Below are 26328 nucleotides of genomic sequence, written 5' to 3'. Positions count from 1 at the left end.
AGATGTCATCTGTGTTTTAATTAAGGACCAGGGAGGCACAGCTGACACGCTGTCAGTGGTCACTGCGTATTTGGCGTGAGCAAAGCAGACCTTGCGAAAAATCTTCAGACCTAAGTTGGCCTGAAATTTTTAGAACTGCTGAAGGTCTCGGTGGTTTGTCTTTCTAGACTATAAGCCACTTGGAGGTAAAGGTGAAGTCTTGTTGGGACTTCCTTGGTGGTCCAGTGGTTAAGACTTATACCTTCCACTGCAAGGGGATATGGGTTCAATCCCTGGTTGAAAGACTGCTAAGATTCTGTATGCAGGGAGATGCGGCCAAAAATAAAATAAAATAAAATTAAGTCTTATTGGTGTTATGTAAGTCTGGGTACTTTTCATGGGAAAAACATCACAAATTTTCTTTGGTTTATTCAACAATTTTTTTTTTTTTTGAGTATTTAACTGTGTCAAGTACTGTGCTGGAGAGAAATAAAATATAAAATTTTCCTCTGGAATAGATTGATTAGTTGACTCAGAACATTAGATAAAACAAGTCTAGCACATGGGATAGTGATCTTTGTCCCTGTGGGAAATTGATTTGAAGCTGTGCAGGAAATGACCTCAAACAATACATGTATTGAGAAAAATCTCCTGCCAGCTGGGGCCTGGACTCGTGAAAATCTAATTACTTCATAGTTATGTGGGTGGTTTGCTTGAGAAAAGGCTTACTGGCCAGTAGCTGAAGGAGTAGGAGAGAGAACCCTGTGAAAAACAAACGGTTGTGACAGAATCCGAGCTTTGAGGAGAGAAGTAGGTTAAAAAAAGGCTTGAGAAGGTCTGACAATCACAGGTCTGGAGGCTGCATGGACTCCTCAATTGAAGAAGTTTAAAGGCAGCAGACTGGCTTCAGAGACTAGAAGCTCAGGGGCAAGAGTCTCTAGCAGGGAAGGTGTCTGCTGAATTTTGGAAGTCAGTCAGTTGCATCTTGGGTGGAAGCAATATGGTCAGTTCTAACCTGGGACTAGCATGTTATTTCCTGTGTAGCTGGAATTACTCTAAGGAAGATTTGGTTTGTTATATAAAAGCAGAAACAATTCTAAAAGATGTACATTTGTCTTTTTCTTCAGACTGTGTTTTGCAGATCTTTTATACCCAAAGATGCTGTTGCCACTGTAACAAAATATGTGAATGATTGAAATCATGGTTCTGGAGAGGATATAATGGTAAAGAGAGGAACCCAAACAAGGCATAAGTTAGAAATGTCCAGAAACCCACAAGAAATCTTCAGAGGAAAAAAAAACAAAAACACAATCCCCTGGGTGGTGGCACCAGAAATTGGCTCAATCCTCTATTTACTGAGTGGCTACAGATATTATAGTTAATTTTTTCTACAACTTTTTAAAAAGGCCTATGTATCTGAGATTTTTAAAAAATGAGACATGGCAACATGGTCTAGCAGCAAAGTTAAACTTGTAAATCATAGATGCCAATCTAGGGTTATGCTTAAAATATGCACAAAGTCCTCAGGTACATTTGTATCTGGAGGAAGAAGGTAGGAGATTAGTGAAAAGATTTATAAGTGAGATGACTTTAAGTCTCAAAAGATGAGTAGGTGTTTGCCTAGTGGATGGGCTGAAGCAGGAAGGATACAGAAGGTGTTGCTGGCAAGGACAGCTTATTTGAGAAGGCAAACATAATCTAGTATCAACAAAACATAGGGTTAAAGGGAAGATACGCAGAGAAATAAAGCTGGAATGGCAGACAGGCTCCAGATTATAAAGGAGCGTGCTTGCAAGTGTGTCCATGGTTAATTTTCAGGAATTTTGAACGCCAGTTGTTAAACTCAGCCATTATAAGCACTTAAATTATGTAATCTTACTTTTAAATACATTATATTGCAGGTTAAATACTCAAAATGGATCACTTCCTAATTTATTTTGCTATATTTTACTACTACTAATTTTTTTTGAGGATGTTTATGGTTATTGTCTCTATATGGTGTATATACTATATAACAGCCTGGTACTGGCCATTTCTTCCCAGTTTCCTTGTATTTAGTGACATTACAATGGTAGCTTGAAGCCATTTATGACAGGAGTATTTCTACCATGGTTGTTGGCAAATGCTACAAATAGGAACTCACCCCAGCTAGTTGTTGACTATTTATTGGCCTTGCCACCAGGCTTATGTATCATGCAAATGAGCTTGAGTGCTTTCATAGCAAGGTGGGGGAGTGAGGGAAGAACCTTCAGATCTGATATAGGTGAAAGAAAAGAAGAGGGTCAAAATGACTTGTAAGTTTGACTTATATAATAAGGGTAATTGTTGCACCAGTTCTTTAAAGTGGACCATAAGCCAGGAGGCACATTTAAGGGGAAAGAAAATAGCATTTGGATTTATTGCATTTAGGAGGGCCACCACAGTCCATCCCAGGTTTTGTGCATCTGGAGCTCAAGAGAAAAATCTGGAATGAAGGAAAGTAGTTGAATTATCTGCATGTAGGTAGCAGTTAAAACCAAGAACCTGGGTGAAGTTGCTCAAGCTGAATAAGTAGGTTGCATAAGAGTCTGAGCTTCCCTAGTGGTTCAGTGGTAAAGAAACCTCCTGCAATGCTGGAGCCACAAGAGACAGAGGTTCCATCCTTGCATAGGGAAGATCCCCTGGAGGAGGGCATGGCAACCCACTCCAGTATTCTTGTCAGGAGAATCCCATGGACAGAGGAGCCTGGCAGGCTATAGTCCATAGGGTTGCAAAGAGTCAGACACGACTGAAGTGACTTAGCACACACACACACACACACATGAGAAGAGTGCCAAGGTCAGAACAGAAGGGAATATCAACATCGCAAGGTGGGTAAGGAGATGATGTGTGTGGTCGGGGATGCCTGGGGTTAGAGAACATCAGAACAAAGCTGCTGTTCTCAATATTGCTTTGAGAGAGGGAGGTTGGCATATAAACTGAGACTTTCCAAGCAGTAAGTTCTATCAAAAAGGCTTGAGCAGAGTGCTGTTCATGAGAGAGCACAGAGCACCTATCGAGAAAATTCTAGGACACAGAGACGATGAGTCAGGAAGGCAGTAAGAAGCTGAGATTTGAGCTTTTTTTCTATTAGATGTTTCTTCAAAAGACAAATTTGATTTTAAAAATTGCCTGCAGTTTTGAGGCATATACTCCAAATGTACCAAAGCATCACATTTTTTCATCAAGCCAAGTTATGCATATTACATATTACATATTTCTAAACTAAAAAGTGACTTTAGGTCTGTAATGGAAGGGGATCTGAAAAAGACATATCTAAATTCCACCCATTTTCTTTCTTCCTTCAGAAGATAGAGCTCCTTAGTTTTTGTTTTTTTTTTTTTTTTTAACAGCTTTAAATGTAATGAAAATTTCACATATCCCCTTTGGGCACTTCATTGGAAATGGTTGTGTCTCAAAGTAATGTTCTCTTGCTCTGCATCTCTGTGCTTTATAAAATTCAGCCTTGCCCAAAGCTCTTTTCCTCCTCTCCTCCTCACAGACCTGTCTACTGGCTGCTCAGAGATCAGCATACTGTGTAAATTTGTGTCTGGAAATACCTCTGAGCTCAACAGATGCTGCAAAAGTGAATGAATTCTGTGCTCTCATTAGCCTTCCTCTCCGTTGGCATTGACATTATCCTCTTCCATTGCAGGAGCTGCAGTTGTCAGAGGGTCCGTGTTGCTTTTAAAAGCAATGCAGGAATTCCAGAGGATAGGCACTCAGAGCCGGCTGGCTGTTTAAGTATTTTCCGTATCACTGAATACATGGCATGGTGTGGTTTTAGAAAAAGAGGAGCTTTGGTAGGAGGGAAGGAATGAAAATGAACACTAAAAGAATTAACAATGTCCTACATCAGACTCATTTGGAATTTATGATGCCAACCTCTGCAAAGCTAGGTTAAATTTTCAGACAGCTTTTCCCATCTTAAATAATGCAGGTTCCTGCCCCTCCCTTTTCCTAGCCATTGAACATTTGAAAGGATACCATACAGCTAACATTCCACTTTGGATCTTGGGAACTGGAAATTCCAATCCAGTTCAGTTTTAGAAGCCCTACTCACATCCTTTGCTCCCTAAACTCCAATGAATTGTGCCCTCCAGTTTCTCACTGGACTGTGTTTGGTGCATATAAAAATACAAGTGTTCTTGTTGATCCAGTGGTTGAGACGCTGAATTCTAAAGAAATAAACCTTTAAAAAACTACAAGGGAAATGGTAGTGACTCCAGTTCGTCATTGTTCTAAATGCATTGTGCCTAATCCTTACACTTTATTAAATAGGTTTATACTATGACACTTTACAGATGAGGAAACCTCAGGGAGGTTAAGTAAGTGGCTCAGTCACAGGACTAGTAAATGGTAAACCAGGACCTAAACCTAAAGCTCTAGACACTGTCTTTAAGCGCTATAGGTATTGCCTCCACAGAAGTACTATGAATTTCTAATCGTATTTATTGCATTTTCTCATAATTATGTTTAACCCTGAAAAGCTCTCAGGGGCTGGAGTCCTTTCCTCATCTTTCTAATAATCATGCCTAACAGTGTTTGGGCAACATAGGCCTCTGAAGAGAGGCCCTGCCATCCTGTAACAACCTGCTCAAACACCAGGCACTGTGGCACACAGATGGCTCATGTAATTTTGGTTTGTCAGTGATTTTTGTTTAGTATAAAAAATAACTCCTAGATTATATGTTATGGCCCCATAGGATATTAATATATTTTGGATCTGTGTCAGGGGTCCCCAAGACCATTCCCAGGTTTGACATTTCGCTAGCGGGACTCACGAGACTCAGCGTATAGTTGCCTCACAGCTATGATTTATTACAGTGAAAGGATACAAAGCAAAATCAGGAAATCAAAAAGGCACCGAAGTGAAGTCCGGGGACACTAGGCTTGAGCTTCTAAGAATTCTCTCCGAATGGTCACACAAATTGAGCTTACTTCTCCCAGAGATGCATTGTGACGGCACATATGAAACGTTCACCAGAGAAGCTTGTCAGAGACTGTGATGAGTATTTTATTGGGAGCTGGCCACTTGGGCAGTTTCTGCCTGGCACCTACCAAAATGCCAGACTCATAGAAGGAAAGCATTTGTCCAACACAAACCTCATTGTTTGTATGGACAGTTTAGACACAGTGAGCCACTTTGATCAGTTCTGGAATTGTTGGGAAAGGGGAATCCCTTCCAGGGTCTGAGAGAGGGCTCTCGTCTAATGCTCAGAAGTGAATTGTCCAAGGAGATACACAGCAAAAGACTTTACTGACCAAGAGACTATATTGGGAAGGGGTGCCCGGGTAGGGAGCAGCAGGGAAGGGAACCCAGAATTGTTCTGCATGTGACTCACAGTCTCAGGTTATATGGTAATGAGGTTAGTTTCTGGGTTATCTCTGGCCTTTCTGACTCAGGGTCCCTTCTGATGGCACATGCGCATCTCAGCCAAGATGAATCCCAGTGTGAGGCCTTCTGGAGGTAGGCGGGATAGTCTCCTTCTTCTTCCTTTTGGCCCCTCCCAAATTCTTTCAGGTTAGTTTTTCTTTTTAACTGAAGGATAACTGCTCTACAATATTGTGTTGGTTTCTGCCATACAAGATGAATCAGCCATAGGTAAACGTATGTCCCCTCCCTCTTGAACCTCCCTCCCACCTCCTACCCCATCCCACTCTTCTAGGTAGTCACAGAGTCCCAGTTTGAGATCCCCAAGTCATACAGCAAATTCCTGTTTTACATATGGTAGTGTGTATTTCCATGGCTTCCCTGGTAGCTCAGCGATAAAGAATCTGCCTACAAAGCAGGAGCCGCAGGAGACATGGGTTTGATCCCTAGGTAGGAAAGAGTCCCTGGAGGAGGGCATGACAACCCACTGCTGTTTTCTCGCCTGGACAGAGGAGCCTGGTGAGCTAGTCCATAGGGTCGCAGAGTCACACACAACTCAAGCAACTTAACACACACGATTCTATGCTGCTCTCTCCATTCGTCCCACCCTCTCCTTCCCCCAACTCAGTGTCTGTCAATCTGTTCTCTATGTCTGCATCTCCACTGCTGACCTGCAAATAGGTTCATCAGTACCATCTTTCTAGATGCCATATATATGCGTTAATATGTGGGTTTTCTCTTTCTGACTTACTTCACTGTATAATAGGCTCTAGGTTCATCCACCTTATTAGCACTGGCTCAAGTACACTCCTTTTTATGGTTGAGTAATATTCCACTATATATGTACCACAACTTCTTTATACATTCACCTGTTGATAGATATCTAGATTGCTTCTATGTCTGTAAATAGTGCTGCAATGAACATTGGTGTACATGCTTTTTTCAGTTATGGGGTTCTCAAAAGTATATGCCCAATAGTGGGATTTGTTGGGTCATTTTATTCCTAGTATTGTATTTCTAGGGTAGTTTATTCCTAGTTTTTAAAGGAATCTCCATACTGTCTTCCATAGAGGCTGTTATCAATTTATATCCCCGCCAACAGTGCAAGGGAGTTCCCTTTTCCCCTCACTCTCTTCAGGTTAGTTTTATGACATACTATGGGTTGGTGTGTCGTCCTTCCTTGCGGTCCCTCCCAAATTTTCCTGGTTAGTTTTCAGTGGCAGCACTGCGTTCTTTATTGGGACCTCCTTTTGTGAGACAGCTCAGACAAGTGGTTATCATTGTGTTTGGCCAAGGTAGATGGTTTTGGTCAACAGTTCCCTAACAAAATAGGGGGACGTTCCTAAAATCCAAGTTCATGAGATGCCAGCCAAGGGTGACTCTTGTAAGCAGGTCTCTTTGAGGATAAGCAGTCATTGGCTATGTTAACGCTTTTCAGCAGAGGACTTATCCCAACATTCTTCAGTATCTATAAATGCCTCTTGAATTGTCCTTTGAACCATCCTATTCCTTTACCAATGAGTTAAAGAAATCTTTGACACATGTTCAGTATATATATATATGTGTGTGTGTATATATATGTATATATATGAAGTTTTAGTTTGACAGATGTAACCTAAACAGGCTAAATGGAGTCCAAACTTAAAAGCTAAGACACCAATTTGTATCACGGCTGATTACTGCACAAGCTTAATTATAAAAAAATACAAACTGTATTTCCATTTCATATTTTCTTACTATCATCTCTACATTTTAGAAAGGTCTCTGATATAGATGGCAAAGAAATAAAGGGAAGTTGCTGAGTCATGTCCAACTTTTTGTGACCCCATGGGCTGTAGCCTGTCAGGCTCCTCCATCCATGGAATTTTCTGGGCAAGGATACTGGAGTGGGTTGTCATTTCCTTCTCCAGGAGATCCTCCTGACCCAGGGATTAAACCTGGGTCTCCGACACTGCAGGCACTCTTTACTGTCTGAGCCACCAGGGAAGGCCTGATATAGGTGGCAATCACTTGGTAAGATTCATTTCTTCTTTGGAATAAGAAATCAGAATATGAAAATACTATCATAAAAAAAGCTAAGGGCCAAAGAATTGATGCTTTTGAACTGGTGCTGGAGAAGATTCTTGAGAGTCCCTTGACAGCAAGGAGATCAAACCTGTCGATTCTAAAGAAAATCAAGCCTGAATATTCATTGGAAGGACTGACGTTGAAGCTGAAGCTCTAATACTGGCCACCTGATGTGAAGAACCGACTCATTGGAAAAGACCCTGCAGCTGGGAAATATTGAGGGCAGGAGATGGGGAAGATAGAAGACGATATGGTTGGATGGCATCACCAACTCAATGGACATGAATTTGAGCAAATTCTGGGAAACAGTGAAGGAAAGGGAAGCCTGGTATGCTATAGTCAGTGGGGTCGCAAAGAGTTGGACACAACTTGGCGATTGTACAACATTACTGCTTAAAGATGAAATCCCCCCACTTAACTGTATGACATATTAGCCAGAAGTTTAAAATGATATATATCCTTTATATATCTATAAAGTTTTGAGCCCTTAAAATAGAATAACCTTGATTTTAAGTTCAAATATAACATGCAAAAGACAAAAAGTAATAGCCTTTTATGAACTTTATTATGCTTCATACATTTCTCTAGTCATTTCAGATTTCAATAAATGTGTTCCTATATTTTGTGAACTGCATTTTAAAATCAGAGATAATTTTACAAATCTTCATATACAATGATACCAAATAAAAAAATTAAGCTTTATTAGCAAATCTAAGTAAGAGCTGGCATGTTAACATAAGCATTCAGAAGGTAAACATTTCTTGAATAAAAAAATAGGAAATATTTTAATAAAAAAAAAAATCAGGGATTGAGGAGGGAGAATATTTTTCAAACAGCAGCTGGCACTTTCTTCACAATTTGTATCACTTGTGAAAATACATCATTAGATAAATACTCACATGATATTTACAAAGTAGAGAGAAGAGGAAAAACCTTCTAAGTATCAAGGTCTTTCATCTGTTACTCTCTTCCATCTTCTGGATCCATTACTTTGCATACCAACTAAAGCTGTGATTCTAGTGAACTATGGTTGAAAGCTTATCAATTAAGTCATCAATAGTGTAAACCAGAAGCTGAATGTCTGCTTTTTCCTTCATTCGGTGATCACTATTCTTTCGGAGGATGACATCTACGTCTGTGCTAACTACTCGGTCAGCCACCTGCACAGACGTATGCCATGGTACAATATCATCCTTCATGCCGTGGAGCAATCTTATGGGACACTTCACAGGAATAGGACTATGTAACAAGCAGTGGTGCTCAGCTTCTTTAATGACACTGTACTGAATGCGATAAACTCCTTCTTCACTGTATTTTGATGGCATGGGCCACACACCTTTCATCTCTATTTCCTTTTTTGTCTGGTGGAACAAATGAAAATAAAAGTATTTATGCAACATTAACACATGCAATAGTCTTAATCTAAGGAAAGTGGTCTTTGAAACAAGAGGAAAAGAGATAACAAAAATGTAACAATGATAATTATCAATAATTAAATACCAGGTACAAGGAACTATAACAAGTATTTTCTGCATAGTATCTCACAGGATCCTGATAATAACTTTATTATTATTTCAATTTTACAAAAGAGGATATTAGAGTACACAGCTTTAAAGTTGAAAGGCAGTAGCTGCTGTGGCTAGGATTCAAACTCAGATTAACTAACTTTATCATATAACATCTTAAATCAGGCGTTGTTTCATCCTAGTTCAAAGGGAAAATGAGGAGAAAAATACAATAATTTCTTAGAATCAGTACAGGCAGCATTCATATTACATCAAATCAAATCTTAGGAATAAAAACTGTTTAGATTTAAAAATCATGAAATTCTGAAAGAGATGGGAATACCAGACCACCTGACCTGCCTCTTGAGAAACCTGAATGCAGGTCAGGAAGCAACAGTTAGAACTGGACATGGAACAACAGACTGGTTCCAAAGAGGAAAAGGAGTACGTCAAGGCTGTATATTGTCACCTTGCTTATTTAACTTCTATGCAGAGTACATCATGAGAAACACTGGGCTGGAGAAAGCACAAGCTGGAATCAAGATTGCCGGGAGAAATATCAATAACCTCAGATATGCAGATGACACCACCCTTATGGCAGAAAGTGAAGAGGAACTAAAAAGCCTCTTGATGAAAGTGAAAGAGGAGAGTGAAACAGTTGGCTTAAAGCTCAACATTCAGAAAACGAAGATCATGGCATCTGGTCCCATCACTTCATGGGAAATAGATGGGGAAACTGGAAACAGTGTCAGACTGTATTTTTTTGGGCTCCAAAATCACTGCAGATGGTGACTGCAGCCATGAAATTAAAAGACGCTTACTCTTTGGAAGAAAAGTTATGAGCAACCTAGATAGTATGTTGAAAAGCAGAGACATTACTTTGCCATCTAGTCAAGGCTATGGTTTTTCCTGTGGTCATGTATGGATGTGAGAGTTGGACTGTGAAGAAAGCTGAGTGCCGAAGAATTGATGCTCTTGAACTGTGGTGTTGGAGAAGACCCTTGAGAGTCCCTTGGACTGCAAGGAGATCCAACCAGTCCATTCTGAAAGAGATCAGCCCTGGGATTTCTTTGGAAGGAATGATGTTAAAGCTGAAACTCTAGTACTTTGGCCACCTCATGCGAAGAGTTGACTCATTGGAAAAGACTTTGATGCTGGGAGGGATTGGGGGCAGGAGAAGGGGAAGACAGAGGATGAGATGGCTGGATGGCATCACGGACTCGATGGACCTGAGTCTGAGTGAACTCCGGGAGTTGGTGATGGACAGGGAGGCCTGGCGTGCTGCGATTCATGGGGTCGCAAAGAGTTGGACACGACTGAGTGACTGAACCGAACTGAACTGAAAAGTGTGATTAGTGGAAGTTACTAAAATGGGGTGAGATAGGGGGAAAGGGGGAAGAATGGAGTATACTGGTAAAAATGAAAAATAAGACAGTGGTTACTCTGGGGCAACAATACATGCCCAATTTTAGGCTGAATGTAAAAAAAAAAAGTAGTTTTTGCCTTTCAGAGTTCTATGAAATGAGAAGAAAATTGTTTGTTGTTCTGGATGACAAAGAATTCTTGCAAATATCTCCTGAAAACTGAGCAATGGTATCATTTCTACCTTTAAAATAAAATGCTGGGTATTCTTTGATTCTTGAAGAATCTCTATTTTTGAGACCATTTGTCTTAAACATTTTTTCTACTTAAAGTAACATATACTCATTATTGAAAACATGGAAAATATAAAATGCATAAGAAGAAATAAATTACCAAGAGCCCTATCTCATGGATGTAACAACCAACCATTAATATTCTGGCTTATTTCCTTCTAGTATTTCCGTATGTGCTCGGTTTTAGATATATAATATGTAAAACACTTAGCTATTACATTTCATATATAGTTTTCAGTGCTTATTTATTTAATGTATATATATTTCTGGGTTTTAAAAGATAAGATTAAAAGTTTTTAAAGACTGGACAACTGTCTACCACAATGCATACAAGATAATTAACTCAACCATTTCCATATTGCTGAATACTTCTAGGAACATCTTTGAACATAAAGGGTTATATGTATATAATAAATTCTTTGGAAAGATTATCATAGCTTGAATTAGTAAATCAAGATGTAAATAGCTTTAAGCCTCTTGCAACCACATAATATGAAGGGAATTTCTGTCTAGAAAAAGACAGGTGGATGGCTTATCAAAAATAAAGAAAAATACAAGGAAAGAAAAGCTACATACAATGTATGTAAAAAAATTTGTATTTAAATTTTCAGTAAAAATATTGTATTTCCACATTTAAAACTATTCACTTATTACAAATTCAGAGGCAAAAAAGAATTTAAACAGTAAAATATATATGATGTTATCTATATGTATTTAGGTATTTTAATGTATTTTATAAAATTCCAAAAATATTCCAGTGAAAAAGCTGTATATCTGAAAGCTAGACTTCTAAACACCTATAGCCAAATGACTTAAAATAGACTAAAAAACTATATTATAACATATATTAATATCATGGGGTGCTCTGCATTAAAGCAACATGTGAACCAAATATTTAAAGCAAAAAAAATGATATTCAGTTATCCTCAAACTACTTATGACTGTTCCTGAATTTGTAATTTCAGTAGTTAGAACTAAGTTCCACTGATTATTTGATGAAGGGGCAACTATGCTAATTACCAACACATAATAATAGTTGCATTTTAAGCATTGCTGCTTCCCAACTAGCTCTGTTATCTGCTATTGAGGTGAATGAATATTGTACATTTGAAGAGCAGACTTAACTTTACAAAGTCTTGTATGTCCCAAAGCCTCAAAAACAAAAACTACAGGAATAGTAAAAACAGCTTTATACAAAGAAAATATACAATATTCATAATTCTTACACCAAAAGAAACTAGGAAGGCAATGTGTCTGTGAAGCTTGGATTCCAACAACTGTGCATCCTGTCTGACGCCCTCTAGTGTCCACAGAGAAATCTGTATGCAGGTCAAGAAGAAACAGTTAAATGAGACATTGAACAACAGACTGGTTCCAAATCGGGAAAGGAGTACTTCAAGGCTGTATATTGTCACCCTGCTTATTTAACTTATATGCAGAGTACATCATGCAAAATGCTAGGCTGGATGAAGCACAGGCTGGAATCAAGATTGCCAAGAGAAATATCAATAACCTCAGATATGCAGATGACACCGCCTTTATGGCAGAAAGTGAAGAACTAAAGAGTCTCTTGATGAAAGTGAAAGAGGAGAGTGAAACAGTTGGCTTAAAGCTCAACATTCAGAAAACTAAGATCATGGCATCAGGTCCCATCACTTCATGGCAAATAGATGAGAAACAATGGAAACAGTGAGAGACTATTTTTTTGGGCTCCAAAATCACTGCACATGGTGACTGCAGCCATGAAATTAAAAGATACTTGCTCCTTGGGAAAAAAGCTACGACCAACCTAGACAGCATATTAAAAAGCAGAGATATTACTTTACCAACAAAGGTTCCTCTAGTCAAAGCTATGGTTTTTCCAGTGGTCATGTATGGATGTGAGAGCTGGACTATAAAGAAAGCTGAGCACCGAAGAATTGATGTTTTTGAACTGTGCTGTTGGAGAAGACTCTTTTTGGACTGCAAGGAGAGACAACCAGTCCATCCTAAAGGGAATCAGTCCTGAATATTCATTGGGAGGAATGATGCTGAAGCTGAAACTCCAATAGTTTGGCCACTTGATGCAAAGAACTGACTCACTGGAAAAGACCCTGATGCCGGGAAAGATTGAAGGCGGGAGGAGAAGATAATGACAGAGGATGAGATGGCTGGATGGCATCACTGACTCGATGGAAATGAATCTGAGTGAACTCCGGGAGTTTGTGATGGACAGGGAGGCCTGGCGTGCTGCAGTCCATGGGGCTGCAAAGAGTCAGACACGACTGAGCGACTGAACTGAAGCATCCACAGAAGGAAACAATGATTAGAGTTAGAGGTAAATAAAATTCCCACACAAACAATGAATAATGCTGGGTCTTAACATTTCCAGGACTAAAGAAGACAGTAAAAACCTCTAGGTCTATTCCCTTGACACTAAGCACTAGCTGTTTCTGTGGAGAAGGGAGAGAGATCCTAGTGTCCGGGCCCTTTCTTTACGCATGTTTTTAAGTTTAAAGGGCTCAACATGTTTAAGAATTCTTCGCTGGTATGATTTAGGATTAACAAAGAAATACCCTGATTTGTAGGACATAGATCCTAGTCAATTATAGGCTATCTACCATATCTTCCCTCTGAGTGATGGATGTATACACATAAAGAGAAATGTACATAGATCTTGCCATTTCCCAATAACCCCCCAAAACTGTGTAATCAACGCCTTTCCAACAGGCCATCTTCTTGAAATAATTTCCCAACATGAGAAGCAGTGTAAGGGGTTCAAGGTTTAGATGCAGAGGATACAATGGCAGGAAAATTTAGCAGCATGAGGACATTAAGCATCTATGTACGAGAAACAAGAAAGTAAAACAAAAAAGAAAAAAAATCTCAGAAATAGGTAAGTGCAAAGATGATCAGCTTCGTAATTTTAGCCCTGACAGGAAATCATATGAAGAACCTGACTTCGCAGACAATGTCATTTCTCACAGAGCTGGGAAGAACAATGTGAACTTATAAGAATAAACTTAGAATAGATAGTACATAGCACTGAATTCAATGCAGAGCTTGAGGCAAAAGTCGATGATATTCTACTTTTCAACACTACATATGCTTTTTCCTTCTTTTTCTTTTCTTCCTCCTCCTTATTCCCTGCTCTCTACAGCAGTGGTTCTCAAACTTCACCTGGGGCCTTGTTAAAACGGACAGCTGGGCCATACACCCAGTTTCTGATTCAGTGGGTCTGGTGAAGCTCAAGAATACACATTGCTATTAATACAAGTTCTCAGGTGATGCGGTTACTGCTGGCCTAGGGACTACATGTTTTGAACCATGGCTCCAGACTGTTTCTTTCTGCTAGGATTAGTCCCATAGGTGAAATTTAGATCCCAAGGAAAAATATACCCGAGGAGAACTCAACTGATTTCCAAACAAAAAAATAACACACACAAAAATAAACAGCTATTACTTACCACTTTTTTTATCCTCGCAGACAATGAAAGTGCTTAAACATACATTCAAGAGCAAAGTATAATAAACCAATTACCTTTCTAATCATTTCAGAAATCTTATTTCTATCATGATTTGCGGAAGAACATGCTACTGATGAAAAGCACCTTTTTTTAAAGGTGAAAATTAGAAGTAGAAAAAGAATACCCAATTAGTGTCTAGGCCAGGAATGGCAAATCTTATCTCCCGTGTGTGACTGACAGTGTGTGCTTGGAGAGCTCTGCTAAGAGAGAATCTGAGGTTTTAAGGCTTAAAAAAAAAAACTTTCATAACTGATTAGCTGGTTTAACATGGTTATAGAATAGATATTAATAATATTACCCATAGGCCAAAAAATAAGACTAAGAGGTACACAAAGAGGTCACAACGTATGATCCAAATAAATAAATGTGGTTAATGGCAAAATCAACACAATATTGTAGTTAAGTCGCTCAGTCGTGTCCAACTCTTTGCGACCCCATGGACTGTAGCCCACCAGGCTCCTCCATCCATGGGATTCTCCAGGCAAGAATACTGGAGTGGGGTTGCCATTTCCTTCTCCAGGGGATCTTCCCGACCCAGGGATCGAGCCCAGGTCTCCTGTATTAGAGGCAGACTCTTTAACCTCTGAGCCACCAGGGAAGCCTACAATATTGTAATTAACCTCCAATTAAAATAAATTTACATTAAAAAAAAAGTTTAAAGTACGATTTCATTCATGTGACACAACGATTTGAAGGGACTGTGAAAAAATAGAAAATCTTAAACAGGAGACCAAATAGTTAAAAGGTGCTTCCCTGGTGGCTCAATTGGTAAAGAAAACATCTCCGGGAGAAGGGACCAGCTACCCACTCCAATATTTTGGCCTGGAGAATTCCATGGACTGTATAGTCCATGGGGTTGCAAAGAGTTGGACACGACTGAGTGACTCGCACTCACTCAAATAGTTAAAAAAAGCAAAGAAATGGTATACAAAAAGTCAGTTAAGACAAAAGGTGGAGCCAGCATCATAAGCCAAAGGACGGATGACACATGCACAGAATTCAGAGAAAGAGGGAGCAGAACAACAGGAGGGATACACTGAGGTTGCCTGGGACTTACCTCAATAGGAAGCTGATTAAATTGTGTCACCAGGCCATCTACAGCGGTCGCTACGCCAACGAGAGCAACAACCTTTTGTGGCCGTGCGATTGCAGCATGAAACATAAGCCAACCACCGAGGCTAGATCCAACCAGTATCTAAAAACAAAAGCACGCTGTTTTGAAGAGGAATTTCTTTTTCTTTTTGGTAATGGAGGGACTAATTTCATAGACTGTATATATTTTCTGCCTTTATATCCACTGGCTCCCAGACTTCTAATATTTGGCACAAAGTAAAATTAAGACCATGATTACTTTTTGTTAAAGTATCAGGTCTATAATAGAGAGTAAAGTAGACAAATAAAATTTGTAAATGAAAAGTAAAATGCTACTTACATGTTAGGAGAAGGTGAAAATGATAAAACTGATTGATTTGACATTAAAATATAAAAATTGACTGTTGGACATTTAAAATATTAAATATTTGCATCTAATGAAAAAGCTCCAATATCATGAGGTTATAGTCCACAACAATTATCATGATATTTATTAAAAACAGTCACCTGTGGTCCTTCAGCCAAGTCATCAATTATAGAAAGAACATCTTTTCTCCACTTTCCCACTGTGCATTCTTCTAAGTTACCATCTGAATTTCCAACTCCTGAGTAATCAAACCTGGAGAAAGAGAAAACATATTTGTATCTAGATATCTACTATCTGCTTCCCTAATTTCTAAGGAAGATAGCACATTAATTACAATGCCTCAACTCTATTAAAATAAAAGTGAAGTCAGTATGTATTTCAGCAAATCAACCTTCAAATACCTCCCACAGTCACTCACTTTCTCACCTCCTCCACCGTGCCAGCCTGGTCCAAGTCACTAGTCTCTCTCGACTGAACTAATGCAAGAGTCTCCTAGTAAATCTCCATTTTCATTTTTCACCCTCACAGTCTATTCCCCACACAGTAGTCAGTGATCCTTTAAAAAAAAAACCAACAACAACAACAAAAAAGATCATGTCCTGCACATACCCTTCAAAGGTTCTGTATAACCTTTAAGTAAAATCCAAAGTCCTTACCATCTTCTAGCCCCTAACTACCTCTCTGATCTCATTTCTTCCATTTCTCTCTCCCTCCCAACTGTATCCTCATTTTCCTTTTCCATGTTAATGGAGTACACCATCCACATTCCTGACTCAGGGGTTTTACATCAGCTTCTCCTTCCCTGAGGACGACTCTACCTGAGACATTCACTTAGACTGCTCCCTCCCTTCATTTGGGCTCCAGTGTTACATCTCCAGAAGCACTCTCTGACCATTCAACCTAAAGCTGTGCCTCTTTCATCTTTCTCCAGTTCCTTACTCTGTTTTCTTCTCTTTACAGCAAATACTGCTACCTGACGATATGTGTCTATTGGATTACTGGTTTGTGGCCTGCCTCCCACACTAGAATGGTATGTAGGAACAGTAGAATGGTGTAACATATTTTCTTAGAGATAAGGGATTTAAAAGTGGGGAAAGAAATTAAAATTTTAAGTATAAAGTGATGTAGTTTTGGATTCTTGGGAAATAGGATAACAAGGCAGAAGCTGAAGTCTAAGTCAGTTTTTATTTCTCCTCAATCCAAGGGATGTAGAAGGCAGACCAGGGAGAATGGGGGAGAAACACCCAATTCTCCTTTACCTTCCTCTGTGGGTAAAGATGTCTCTGCTTGCTGTATTGTTTACAGGTGCCTTCCAAGTATATGGTGAAGATGCAAAACACATGTACGTTTACGCTTAATCACTCAGTTGTGTCCGATTTTTTGTGACCCTGTGGACTGTAGCCCTCCAGGCTTCTCTGTCCATGGGGATTCTCCAGGCAAGAACACTGGAGTGGGTTGCCATGCCCTTCTCCAGAACACATGTACAGGGCCTTCAAAAAGGTAAATACAAGCATTCAGTGATACTAATGGGTAACAAATAAAAAATACAGTTCATTCTTGCTGAACCCTAACCAACTGACAAAGATTTGGCAATTTAAAACTTTTAATCACAGTAAGGCAATTCTGTCCTAGCAGCCTCAATATTCTCAAGTCTAAATATATTTTAAATTTCCCAAATCTAAAATTTTAAATTTTATTAGAAATCATCACGAGAGAAGACCAGTCCTAAAGCCATGTGTTATATTCCTGAGCTCCGACTCAATCTTAATATCCCGGATGGTGGCAGGATATTAAGAAACCATTTCCACCAAACCATAGGTACTGTTCTTGTATAATATACAAAACACCATTTCTTCATTCAAGATCTAAGTTTTAAAGACAGAATCACAAGAAAGGAAACTGAGAAACTAGGAGTATAAATAGAAGATAAAATCTCTTATCCAATCTCTATGTCTCCTACATTGGCAGGCGGGTTCTTTACCACTAGCGCCACCTGGGGATCCCTTAAAACAAGATAAAGGGCAATCAACTGCTAATAGTGATTAGATTGCAATGAAGTTTGAGAAAAGCATATAAAAAGGAGCCTGATCAAATTAAAAATTGTAATGAATGGCTATACTGTATAAAGGTGTATAAATATACATTTAGGTTACATTTTAATATAGTACCACATATTCCTGCGGAGAAAAGCAGTAAGGCTAAATTCATATAATTGTCTGTATACACTGTAATTTCATCATGGTTACTAAACATACCTTTAAAAAGAAAATTTATTTCATACGCATCTAAAATGCAGAAAACTCCCTCATACATCTTATAGGCAGACAGGAACTGGCTATAGCTCTTACAGTCTCAATTGAAATTCAGAACTGATAAAATGAGGATTTCTTGAGTTAAATTCTTTTGTGGACAAAGGAGAATGATGGCAATTTTTCTGATATCATTATGTCTTACTCAAAATAGTCCTCTTTGGATTTCTCTTCCTTCTTACCTAAATTCTAACTATTTTTCAGTGTTCCTTTATAGTTTTTTCTATCCACTTCAACCCCTATTTTTCTCTCAATATATACAGTTAAGTAGCATGCTATTTGACATAATCACATTTTGAAGAATATTTCTGCCTAATTTCCCATAGGTATTTTACCTTGCATTCCTCCACCCTGATTAAAAGATCCTTACAGGCAATGACCATATTTTAAAATTCTTTGTATATTTTACAGCACCATTGTAGGGCTAGAAGGTCTACCTGTAAAAAATACTCCAGTCTTAAGGATAACAGTTAATTTGGAACATTTTTAAGAGTTCTGAGCATGAAAATGAAATAATTCAGTTAATTTGATAAAATGAGTAAGACTAAATTCATATAATTGACAATTTCTGCTAATATACTGAGTAGATAAAAGTTATTTTTAAGTCTAAAACTTTATTTTTATTTCTAATTACTTATTTTACTTCCAAAAGTTGTATTTTCTAGACCTATTGAGTAAATGATAGTGAAACTCTTCTAGAACTACATAAATAGATTTTTAGGTTGCTAGTGCTAGAAATGAATTCAGAAATTATCTGTTATCCAATCTCCTTTTTTTGATGAAGAAAACAGGTCCAGCATTTATTAACCGACTCATCATGTCATCGCTAATGTTAGCATTAATTCTAGAGTCCATGTTTCTTGAATTTCAGGCCAGTGCTCTTTTTACTAACCCATAATATCTCTTCTGGCAAATGAGGCACTAAATAAATGACTGTTCTAAGTAAGCAACCCTAATAACAGTGAAACATTAGTAATTATCAGTATGAAATATTAAGAATTGTAAAATCAAGTAGTAAACAACACATATCCTTACTTATGCTTATATATACATATTCAGACTACAGAAGTGAGAGGAAAGAGGAAATTCAGTGAAAATGTGAATTACACAATATTAATTTTACAGTACTTTTAAACACAGATGCTATTTTAAACTGCATATTTTGAAAGAAATGAAATAAACAGTGGTTAAATAACAGCGGTCCTTAAGTCCCCAAAGGAAAACCACCTAGTATACTGGTTTGCTGTCATGTTAGAATATTGTTTCTAAAGCGCTTAAGTTATGACTAATTTCCCTGTCTGCCAGCATCATCAGCGTGGCACAAAGACCAGATGGGAGGGAGGTTCACCAGGGAGGGGACATACTTATACCTATGGTTGATTCAAGTTGATATATGGCAGAAACCAACACAATATTGTAAAGTAATTATCTTCCAGTTAAAAGTTAAAAAAAAAAAAAAACTATTAAAGACTGCATTTTACATGAACCCTAAATCACAAGATGAAAGTTTACAGACTGTTAAAATAAATTAATCTATAAAAAAGGCTGGCATTTATTTCAGTTGGTTAGAGCAGAAGTAATTCTTGACTGCCAAGGTAAATGGTAGTAACATTTTCTTTGAAATGTATTATTCCTACCTTATATAGGCGTGACCTAGAGATTTGCAAAACTCCTCAATCGCCAATGCTTTTGTACCATTCATATTAGAAATATAGCCAGGGATGAAGATAATTCCTGGACTTTTGCCTTTTAGCCTTTTATAAGCCAGGTTTGGGAGGTCTGGTCGACTAAGGAAAGAGATTGATGTCTTGTGTCTGCAAGCTGAACAGAGCACACAAAACATAAAGTTTGCAAATACAGTTTTTGGAAAACCATACATATTTTCAATCTTAACTTTCTTAACTCATCAAATTGATATCAAATACTATTTCCATTTCATAGGAAAAAATATAGACATGAAGTATTAAAGTCATAAGTCTGTGCCTATCTTTAAAAATCATGTCACAATTGATTTTCTCTGAGCAAGGTTCAATCATGATTCTTCCAAAATACACAAGGAAATTTTAGGCCACTAAAGACAGAGCGACTTGTCAAAAATGTTTTCCTGTTGTTTTATCATCTGTCCCAAACAGTATCAATCAATATTCATACTTACCTACACTAGTTTTAAGCCTTTTCTTGGGAGATGTCAGTCTTTTTTGAAAATTTTTTTTAATGTCTGAGGGGTTTTACATCCTCTACTTTTTGGTGGGGAGGGAGCGAAACAAGTTTGGTCTAATGTTGGGAAACTGAATCAAAGACAGAGGTGCTGGCCCCTTTCACTACTTATTCTTTCTCCACCCATAAGGTCTTGGGCCATGGTAATAGTCAATCATGATTCTCTAGCTGCTGAGGAGGGTTGGCTAACAGTTTCTTTACAAATAATCTTGAATAAATATATAATACCATTCTCGGAAAAAGATTTCTCACAGGACTCCCAATCACTGTTTTATTTGTTGGTTTGGCTTTCTTGAAAGGTACACACAAATCTGAATGCAAGTAAAAAGGCACAATGGGCAACCCTTATAATGTTATTCCACTCCACTATCTTTAAAGTTCTTTCCCCACCCGACAGTAAGGTCAACGGGTGCTTGTGCTCAGTGACCTCCGACTCTCTGCGACCCCATGGATTGTAACCCACCAGGTTCCTCTGGCCATGGCATTTTCCAGGCAAGAATACTGGAGTGGGTTGCCATTTCCTCCTCCAGGGGATCTTCCTTACCCAGGGACTGAACCCATCTCTTGCATCTCCTGCATGGGCAGGCAGATTCTTTACACTGTGGCCACCACCTGGGAAGCCATAAAGTCAATACTTGTTCTTAAAAAATGTAGAACAATGTTTAAAAACAAAAAGTCATTTATAATCCCATTTTCTCCCTCCAGAGAAATCAGATTCGTGTATTCCCTTAATAGTCTTTTTCTGGACTAATGAAATCTCTTTTTTATTCCTTGAAACCTTTCTCTATTGTGGCTAATTAAAACTTCACAGTTTCTTCCATGTGAGCTAATAACGTTTTCCTCATTTTGGATTTGAGAAGTTGATTCTTTAAACACTGAACTGAAGGCCTTAAAGCTATCCCTTTTACACGTAGGCTTGCTTCAGAGTTTCAACACAGAGTGAAATATGCCAAATTTAAAAGTTTTAGTGAAAAACAAGGAAAATAGGAGCCAGTTATGTAGACTGACAGATTGTAGCAGCAAAAATGTTCTTTACCCATTTCTTTAGCATTCAAAAACTCATTCCCATCCTTTTTTCCATGAGACCATTACAATTTATTTAATCTTAATGAGTTATAAATGGTCTGCTTAACATAATATCCATAAATGATCTTTGTACTATAAGAATTAGCTCAAAATCTTAGGCATATATCTTCAGTGAAACTACTAAACAGTGAAAGAGACTCATATTCTAGTTACTGAAATGACATATTATACTTTGCTAGAGGGACATATATAGCAGCCTTTTGGTTGTGAACAATTAAATTGACTATATATTTAAAAATTTTAACTCAAAACAAAGGGTATTTACAAAGACAGTCCCCATTTCAAGCACCATGCATCTAACAGCTGGGGGACAAGGGTATGAATCCCAAAACAAAAAGACATAATTCAGGAAGACAGGCTATATATATGGTGGAGTGGAGGTGAGATGAGCCGGAGAACAATCATGGACAAAGAAATATTCAGGGGCTTTAATTTTTGTCCAAATTCTAACTTCCCTTGTAGAGTAATGGCTATGTTTTTTTACTGGGCTGGAATCTTGGCGGCAAGGTTGGGGCGGGAAGACCCAAAACAACCAAAAAAAAAGCGAAAGTTAACACTTTTACAAAGAACAGGTAAAACCCTCCTGTAAAATCGCTCGAGAGAGAGCAGGTCTACGTAACTAACAGTCACGATCCGTAAACCCCTTAGAACGTGCACAGAAAAGATAAAGCAATTAATAATCAAACACATTAAATGCACATCTGATTTTTTCCTAGTCTTGGGCGCTTAACACAGGATAGCTGGGCAGAGAGAATCCTTGAACTACAGAGCATGACGCCAACCACTGCCCGGGCTGTCACGATGCCCCGGGGTCTGGCAGAGCTCTCTCACTACCTTCATCAGTATTGTTAAAAGAACTGGGGTACTGAGAACCTGGAAAGAGGATTTCTGAACGGAGCGCCAAAAACGCACGGAACAGGAACCGCCGAAATCCGGTATGTTCGAAAGAATGCGTCTTACTCGTCTTTCGGACACTGACCTCGGAGCCACTGTGGCGTCCGCTCAGTCTTCCGTGCAAGTAACGTGCTGAGACCATGGTGGAAGCCGAAGGTGACTGACGCCCAGCTCCACCTGCGACAAGGTACCCAAGCGGCCACGGCCGCCAGGCCCACCCCCGCCATCTTCCCAGCAGCCCCTGCGCCCTGCGCCCGCCTACTGAGATGCGCACTGCGCCCAGAAACAAAGGTGCGCATGCGCCGCTGGCTGGAGGCAGCAAATTGACAAACAGCTCTGGCCAGAGTTTCCACCCCCCAGAGAGCGCACATGCGCAGAGTGTCGGCGCTCTTACAGCGTTTTTCTGCTGGAGGAGTCTGTGGGGAGGTTTCAGTTAAGTCACTTAGTCGTCTCCGACTCTGCGACCCCAGGAAGCATGCCAGGCTCCACTGACAATCACCAACTCCCAAAGCTAGCTCAAATTCATGTCCATCGAGTTGGTGATGCCATCCAACTATCTCATCCTCTGTTGTCCCCTGTCGTGCCTTGAATGTTTCCCAGCATCAGGGTCTTTTTCAAGGAGTCAGTTCCCGTTTGGCCTATGACAGCTTGGGATATTTTGAGCGTCCTTGGTAGCCTGCTTTCTAGATCAGTGGATACTCCAGGACTGGAAGCAAAAAGAGGATCCCCATGCAACATTCCTAGACAGGAAAACATCTGGTCATCCCGAGACCCCAGGGAACTGAAACATAAATAAAGTGTTAAGCTTGCTGCATTGCAAGTCGGTCTCACTCCTGATACTGAGTAGGTTAACAGGCCTGAAGGCCAGGGGTCTCCAAACGGAGGAAAGAGGGTGCAAGTGTCAGACATTATACATCTCCCTCTTAAGAGGCAGGAGAAACAAACCACTAGTGTTATATTTTTCCCCCTTAACACTATACAAATTTTAAAAGAGGTTTCTTTTAAAATTCTGTGTTGCCATAACAACACCTGCTTCCACCTGAACTTAACATTTCTCAAACCTTGAGCTAATCAATGTGTTTTTCTTATGGAAATGTTTGTCTTAAGCTATGTTAATGAACTATGTATTTGGACTCTGTCTTCAAGTTGATTCCACTTAAGACTCAGAACCCTCTTGACAAACTAGTATGTTTTACTCATGCGAATATTCTCTTAAGCTATGTTAATGAGACTGTATTTGCTTGGAAACCTGCCTTTCTGCAAGATCCATGTCAATCATTTTATGACCCGGAACAACTCTCCTTGTACCAATGTTATCTCAAAATGCATGTAGTGGGTGAGGGAACTGCTGCCAGTCTCTGAATTTTGAGAATGTCCTTTCTCTAATTCAGTTCAGTTCAGTTGCTCAGTTGTGTCCGACTCTTTGTGACCCCATGGACTGCAGCACTCCAGGCTTCCCTGTCCATCACAAACTCCCAGAGTTTACTCAAACTCATATCCATTAAGTCGGTGATGCCATCCAACCATCTCATCCTCTGTCGCCCCCTTCTCCTCCTGCCTTCAGTCTTTCCCAGCATCAGGGTATTTTTCCAGTGAGTCAGTTCTTCACATCAGGTGGCCAAACTATTGGAGTTTCAGCTTCAGCATCAGTCCTTCCAATGAATACTCACTCGGGACTGATTTCCTTTAGAATGGACTGGTTGGATCTCCTTGTAGTCCAAGGGATTCGTCAAGAATCTTCTCCAACACCACAGTTCAAAAGCATCAATTCTTTGGTGCTCAGCTTTCTTTATAGTCCAACTTTCACATCCATACATGACTCCTGGAAAAACCATAGCTTTGACTAGACAGTCCTTTGTTGGCAAAGTAATGTCTCTGCTGTCTAGGTTGGTCATAATTTTTCTTCAAAGGAGCAAGCATCTTTTAATTTTATGGCTGAGTCACCATCTGCAGTGATTTTGGAGCACCCCCCCCCCCCCCAAAAAGTCTATCACTGTTTCCATCGTTTTCCCATCTATTTGCCATGAAGTGATGGGACCAGATCCCATGATCTTTGTTTTCTGAATGTTGTGCTTTAAGTCAACTTTTCCACTCGCCTCTTTCACTTTCATCAAGAGGCTCTTTAGGTCTTCTTCACTTTCTGCCATAAGGGTGGTATTATCTGCATATCTGAGGTTATTGATATTTCTACCGGCAATCTTGATTCCAGCCTGTGCTTCATCCAGCCTAGCATTTTGCATGATGTACTCTGCATATAAGTTAAATAAGCAGGGTGACAATATACAGCCTTGACGTACTCCTTTCCCGATTTGGAACCAGTCTGTTGTTTCATGTCCAGTTCTAACTGTTGCTTCCTGACCTGCATACAGATTTCTCAAGAGGCAGGTCAGGTCTGGTATTCCCATCTCTTAAAGAATTTCCACAGTTTATTGTGATCCACACAGTCAAAGGCTTTGGCATAGTCAATAAAACAGAAATAGATGTTTTTCTGGAACTCTCTTGCTTTTTCGATGATGCAGCAGATGTTGGGAGTTTGATTTCTGGTTCCTCTGCCTTTTCTAAAACCTGCTTGAACATCTGGAAGTTCATGGTTCACATACTGTTGAAGCCTGTTAGAGAATTTTGAGCATTACTTTACTAGCGTGTGAGATGAGTGCAGTTGTGTGGTAGTTTGAGAATTCTTTGGCATTGCCTTACTTTGGGATTGGAATGAAAACTGACCTTTTCCAGTCCTGTGGCCACTGCTGAGTTTTCCAAATCTGCTGGCATATTGACTGCAGCGCTTTCACAGCATCACCTTTTAGGATTTGAAATAGCTCAACTGGAATTCCGTCACCTCCACTAGCTTTGTTCATAGTGATACTTCCTAAGACCCACTTGACGTCACATTCCAGAATGTCTGGCTCTAGGTGAGTGATCAAACCATCGTGATTATCTAGGTCGTGAAGATCTTTTTTTGTAATAGTTCTTCTGTGTATTCCTGCCATCTCTTCTTAATATTTTCTGCTTCTGTTATGTCCATACCATTTCTGTCCTCTATTGTGCCCATCTTTGCATGAAATGTTCCCTTGGTATCTCTAATTTTCTTAAAGAGATCTCTAGTCTTTCCCATTCTGTTGTTTTCCTCTATTTCTTTGCATTGATCCCTGAGGAAGGCTTTGTTATCTCTCTTTGCTATTCTTTGGAACTCTGCATTCAAATGGGTATATCGTTCCTTTGCCTTTAGCTTCTCTTCTTTTTTCAGCTATTTGTAAGGCCTCCTCAGACAAACATTTTGCCTTTTTGCATTTCTTTTTTTGGGGGCAGGATCTTGGGATCTTTTTTGGGTGTTAGTTCTAGGTCTTGTAGGTTTTCATAGACCCATTCAACTTCAGCTTCTTCAGCATTAGTGGTTGGAGCATAGACATGGATTACTGTGATATTGAATGGTTTCCCCTGGAAACGAGCAGAGATCATTCTGTCGTTTTTGAAATTGCATCCAAGTACTGTATTTCAGTACTTCAGCCACCTCATGTGAAGAGTTGACTCATTGGAAAAGACTCTGATGCTGGGAGGGATTGGGGGCAGAAGGAGAAGGGGACGACAGAGGATGAGATGGCTGGATGGCATCACTGACTCGATGGACGTGAGTCTGAGTAAACTCCGGGAGTTGGTGATGGACAGGGAGGCCTGGCGTGCTGCGATTCATGGGGTCACAAAGAGTTGGACACGACTGAGCGACTGAACTGAACTGAACTGAACTGTATTTCAGACTCTTTTTTCTCTAATTAACAGACTGTTGGTAGCTGTCTATCAACCAAATAAAGACTATCAGGGAGGCACTCTTTCTGACCCCTTCTGATGTCTATCAGAAGCTTTCCCTATCTCTTTTATACATTAATAAAACTTTATTACACGAAAGCTCCGAGCGATCAAGCCTCATCACTGGCCCCGAATTGAATTTTTCTCCGTTGGAGGCCAAGAATCCCAGCACCTTTCATGGTACAGCAACAACCTTTCAATATATTGACTTGTAGAGGGAATGTTTCCAAATTCTGACCTCAATCATGCTTGTATAAGCGCCTGGAGTGGAACTGAACTTTCACTGCTTCTTTTCAATTTGTTTTTGTACTAGCTCTTTGTGTGTCGGACTGTTGAATTATTAAGACCCCTCTCTCATACTTCCCAGGAGACTCAGATGGTAAAGAATCTGCTTTCAATGTGGGAGATGCAGGTTCGATCCCTGGGTGGGAAAGATCCCCTGGAGAAGGAAATGGCAA

The 26328-nt window shown here is 39.4% G+C and overlaps 1 protein-coding gene across 1 annotated transcript; it reads right to left on the bottom strand.

Annotated features, from left to right (window-relative positions):
* Nucleotides 1-8055: 8055 nt before the first annotated feature.
* On the bottom strand, nt 8056-22305 carry ABHD10 (abhydrolase domain containing 10, depalmitoylase). Its single transcript, XM_052643810.1, has 5 exons — nt 22155-22305; nt 19510-19693; nt 15704-15815; nt 15162-15299; nt 8056-8799 (listed from the first exon to the last, which is right to left on the bottom strand). The coding sequence occupies exons 1-5, from the start codon at nt 22294-22296 to the stop codon at nt 8455-8457; spliced, it is 921 nt and encodes a 306-aa protein (XP_052499770.1). The 5' UTR covers nt 22297-22305; the 3' UTR covers nt 8056-8454.
* Between the last annotated feature and the right edge of the window lie 4023 nt (nt 22306-26328).

Source organism: Budorcas taxicolor, chromosome 1 (genome assembly GCF_023091745.1).
Source record: "Budorcas taxicolor isolate Tak-1 chromosome 1, Takin1.1, whole genome shotgun sequence".
In the NCBI taxonomy this organism is placed as follows: Eukaryota; Metazoa; Chordata; class Mammalia; order Artiodactyla; family Bovidae; genus Budorcas; species Budorcas taxicolor.
This window is presented reverse-complemented; position numbering and strand designations above follow the sequence as displayed.

What these genes read in the sequence shown, in the direction of transcription:
- ABHD10 (XM_052643810.1), bottom strand. Translation starts at nt 22,296, where the DNA reads ATGGCGGGGGTGGGCCTGGCGGCCGTGGCCGCTTGGGTACCTTGTCGC. An exon ending in CTAGGTCACGCCTATATAAG is followed by an intron (nt 15,816 to 19,509) that starts GTAGGAATAATA and finishes CTCTTTCTCCAG; the next exon opens with GTTTGATTACTCAGGAGTTG. An exon ending in ACTTGGCTGAAGGACCACAG is followed by an intron (nt 15,300 to 15,703) that starts GTGACTGTTTTT and finishes TTTTGTTTTTAG; the next exon opens with ATACTGGTTGGATCTAGCCT.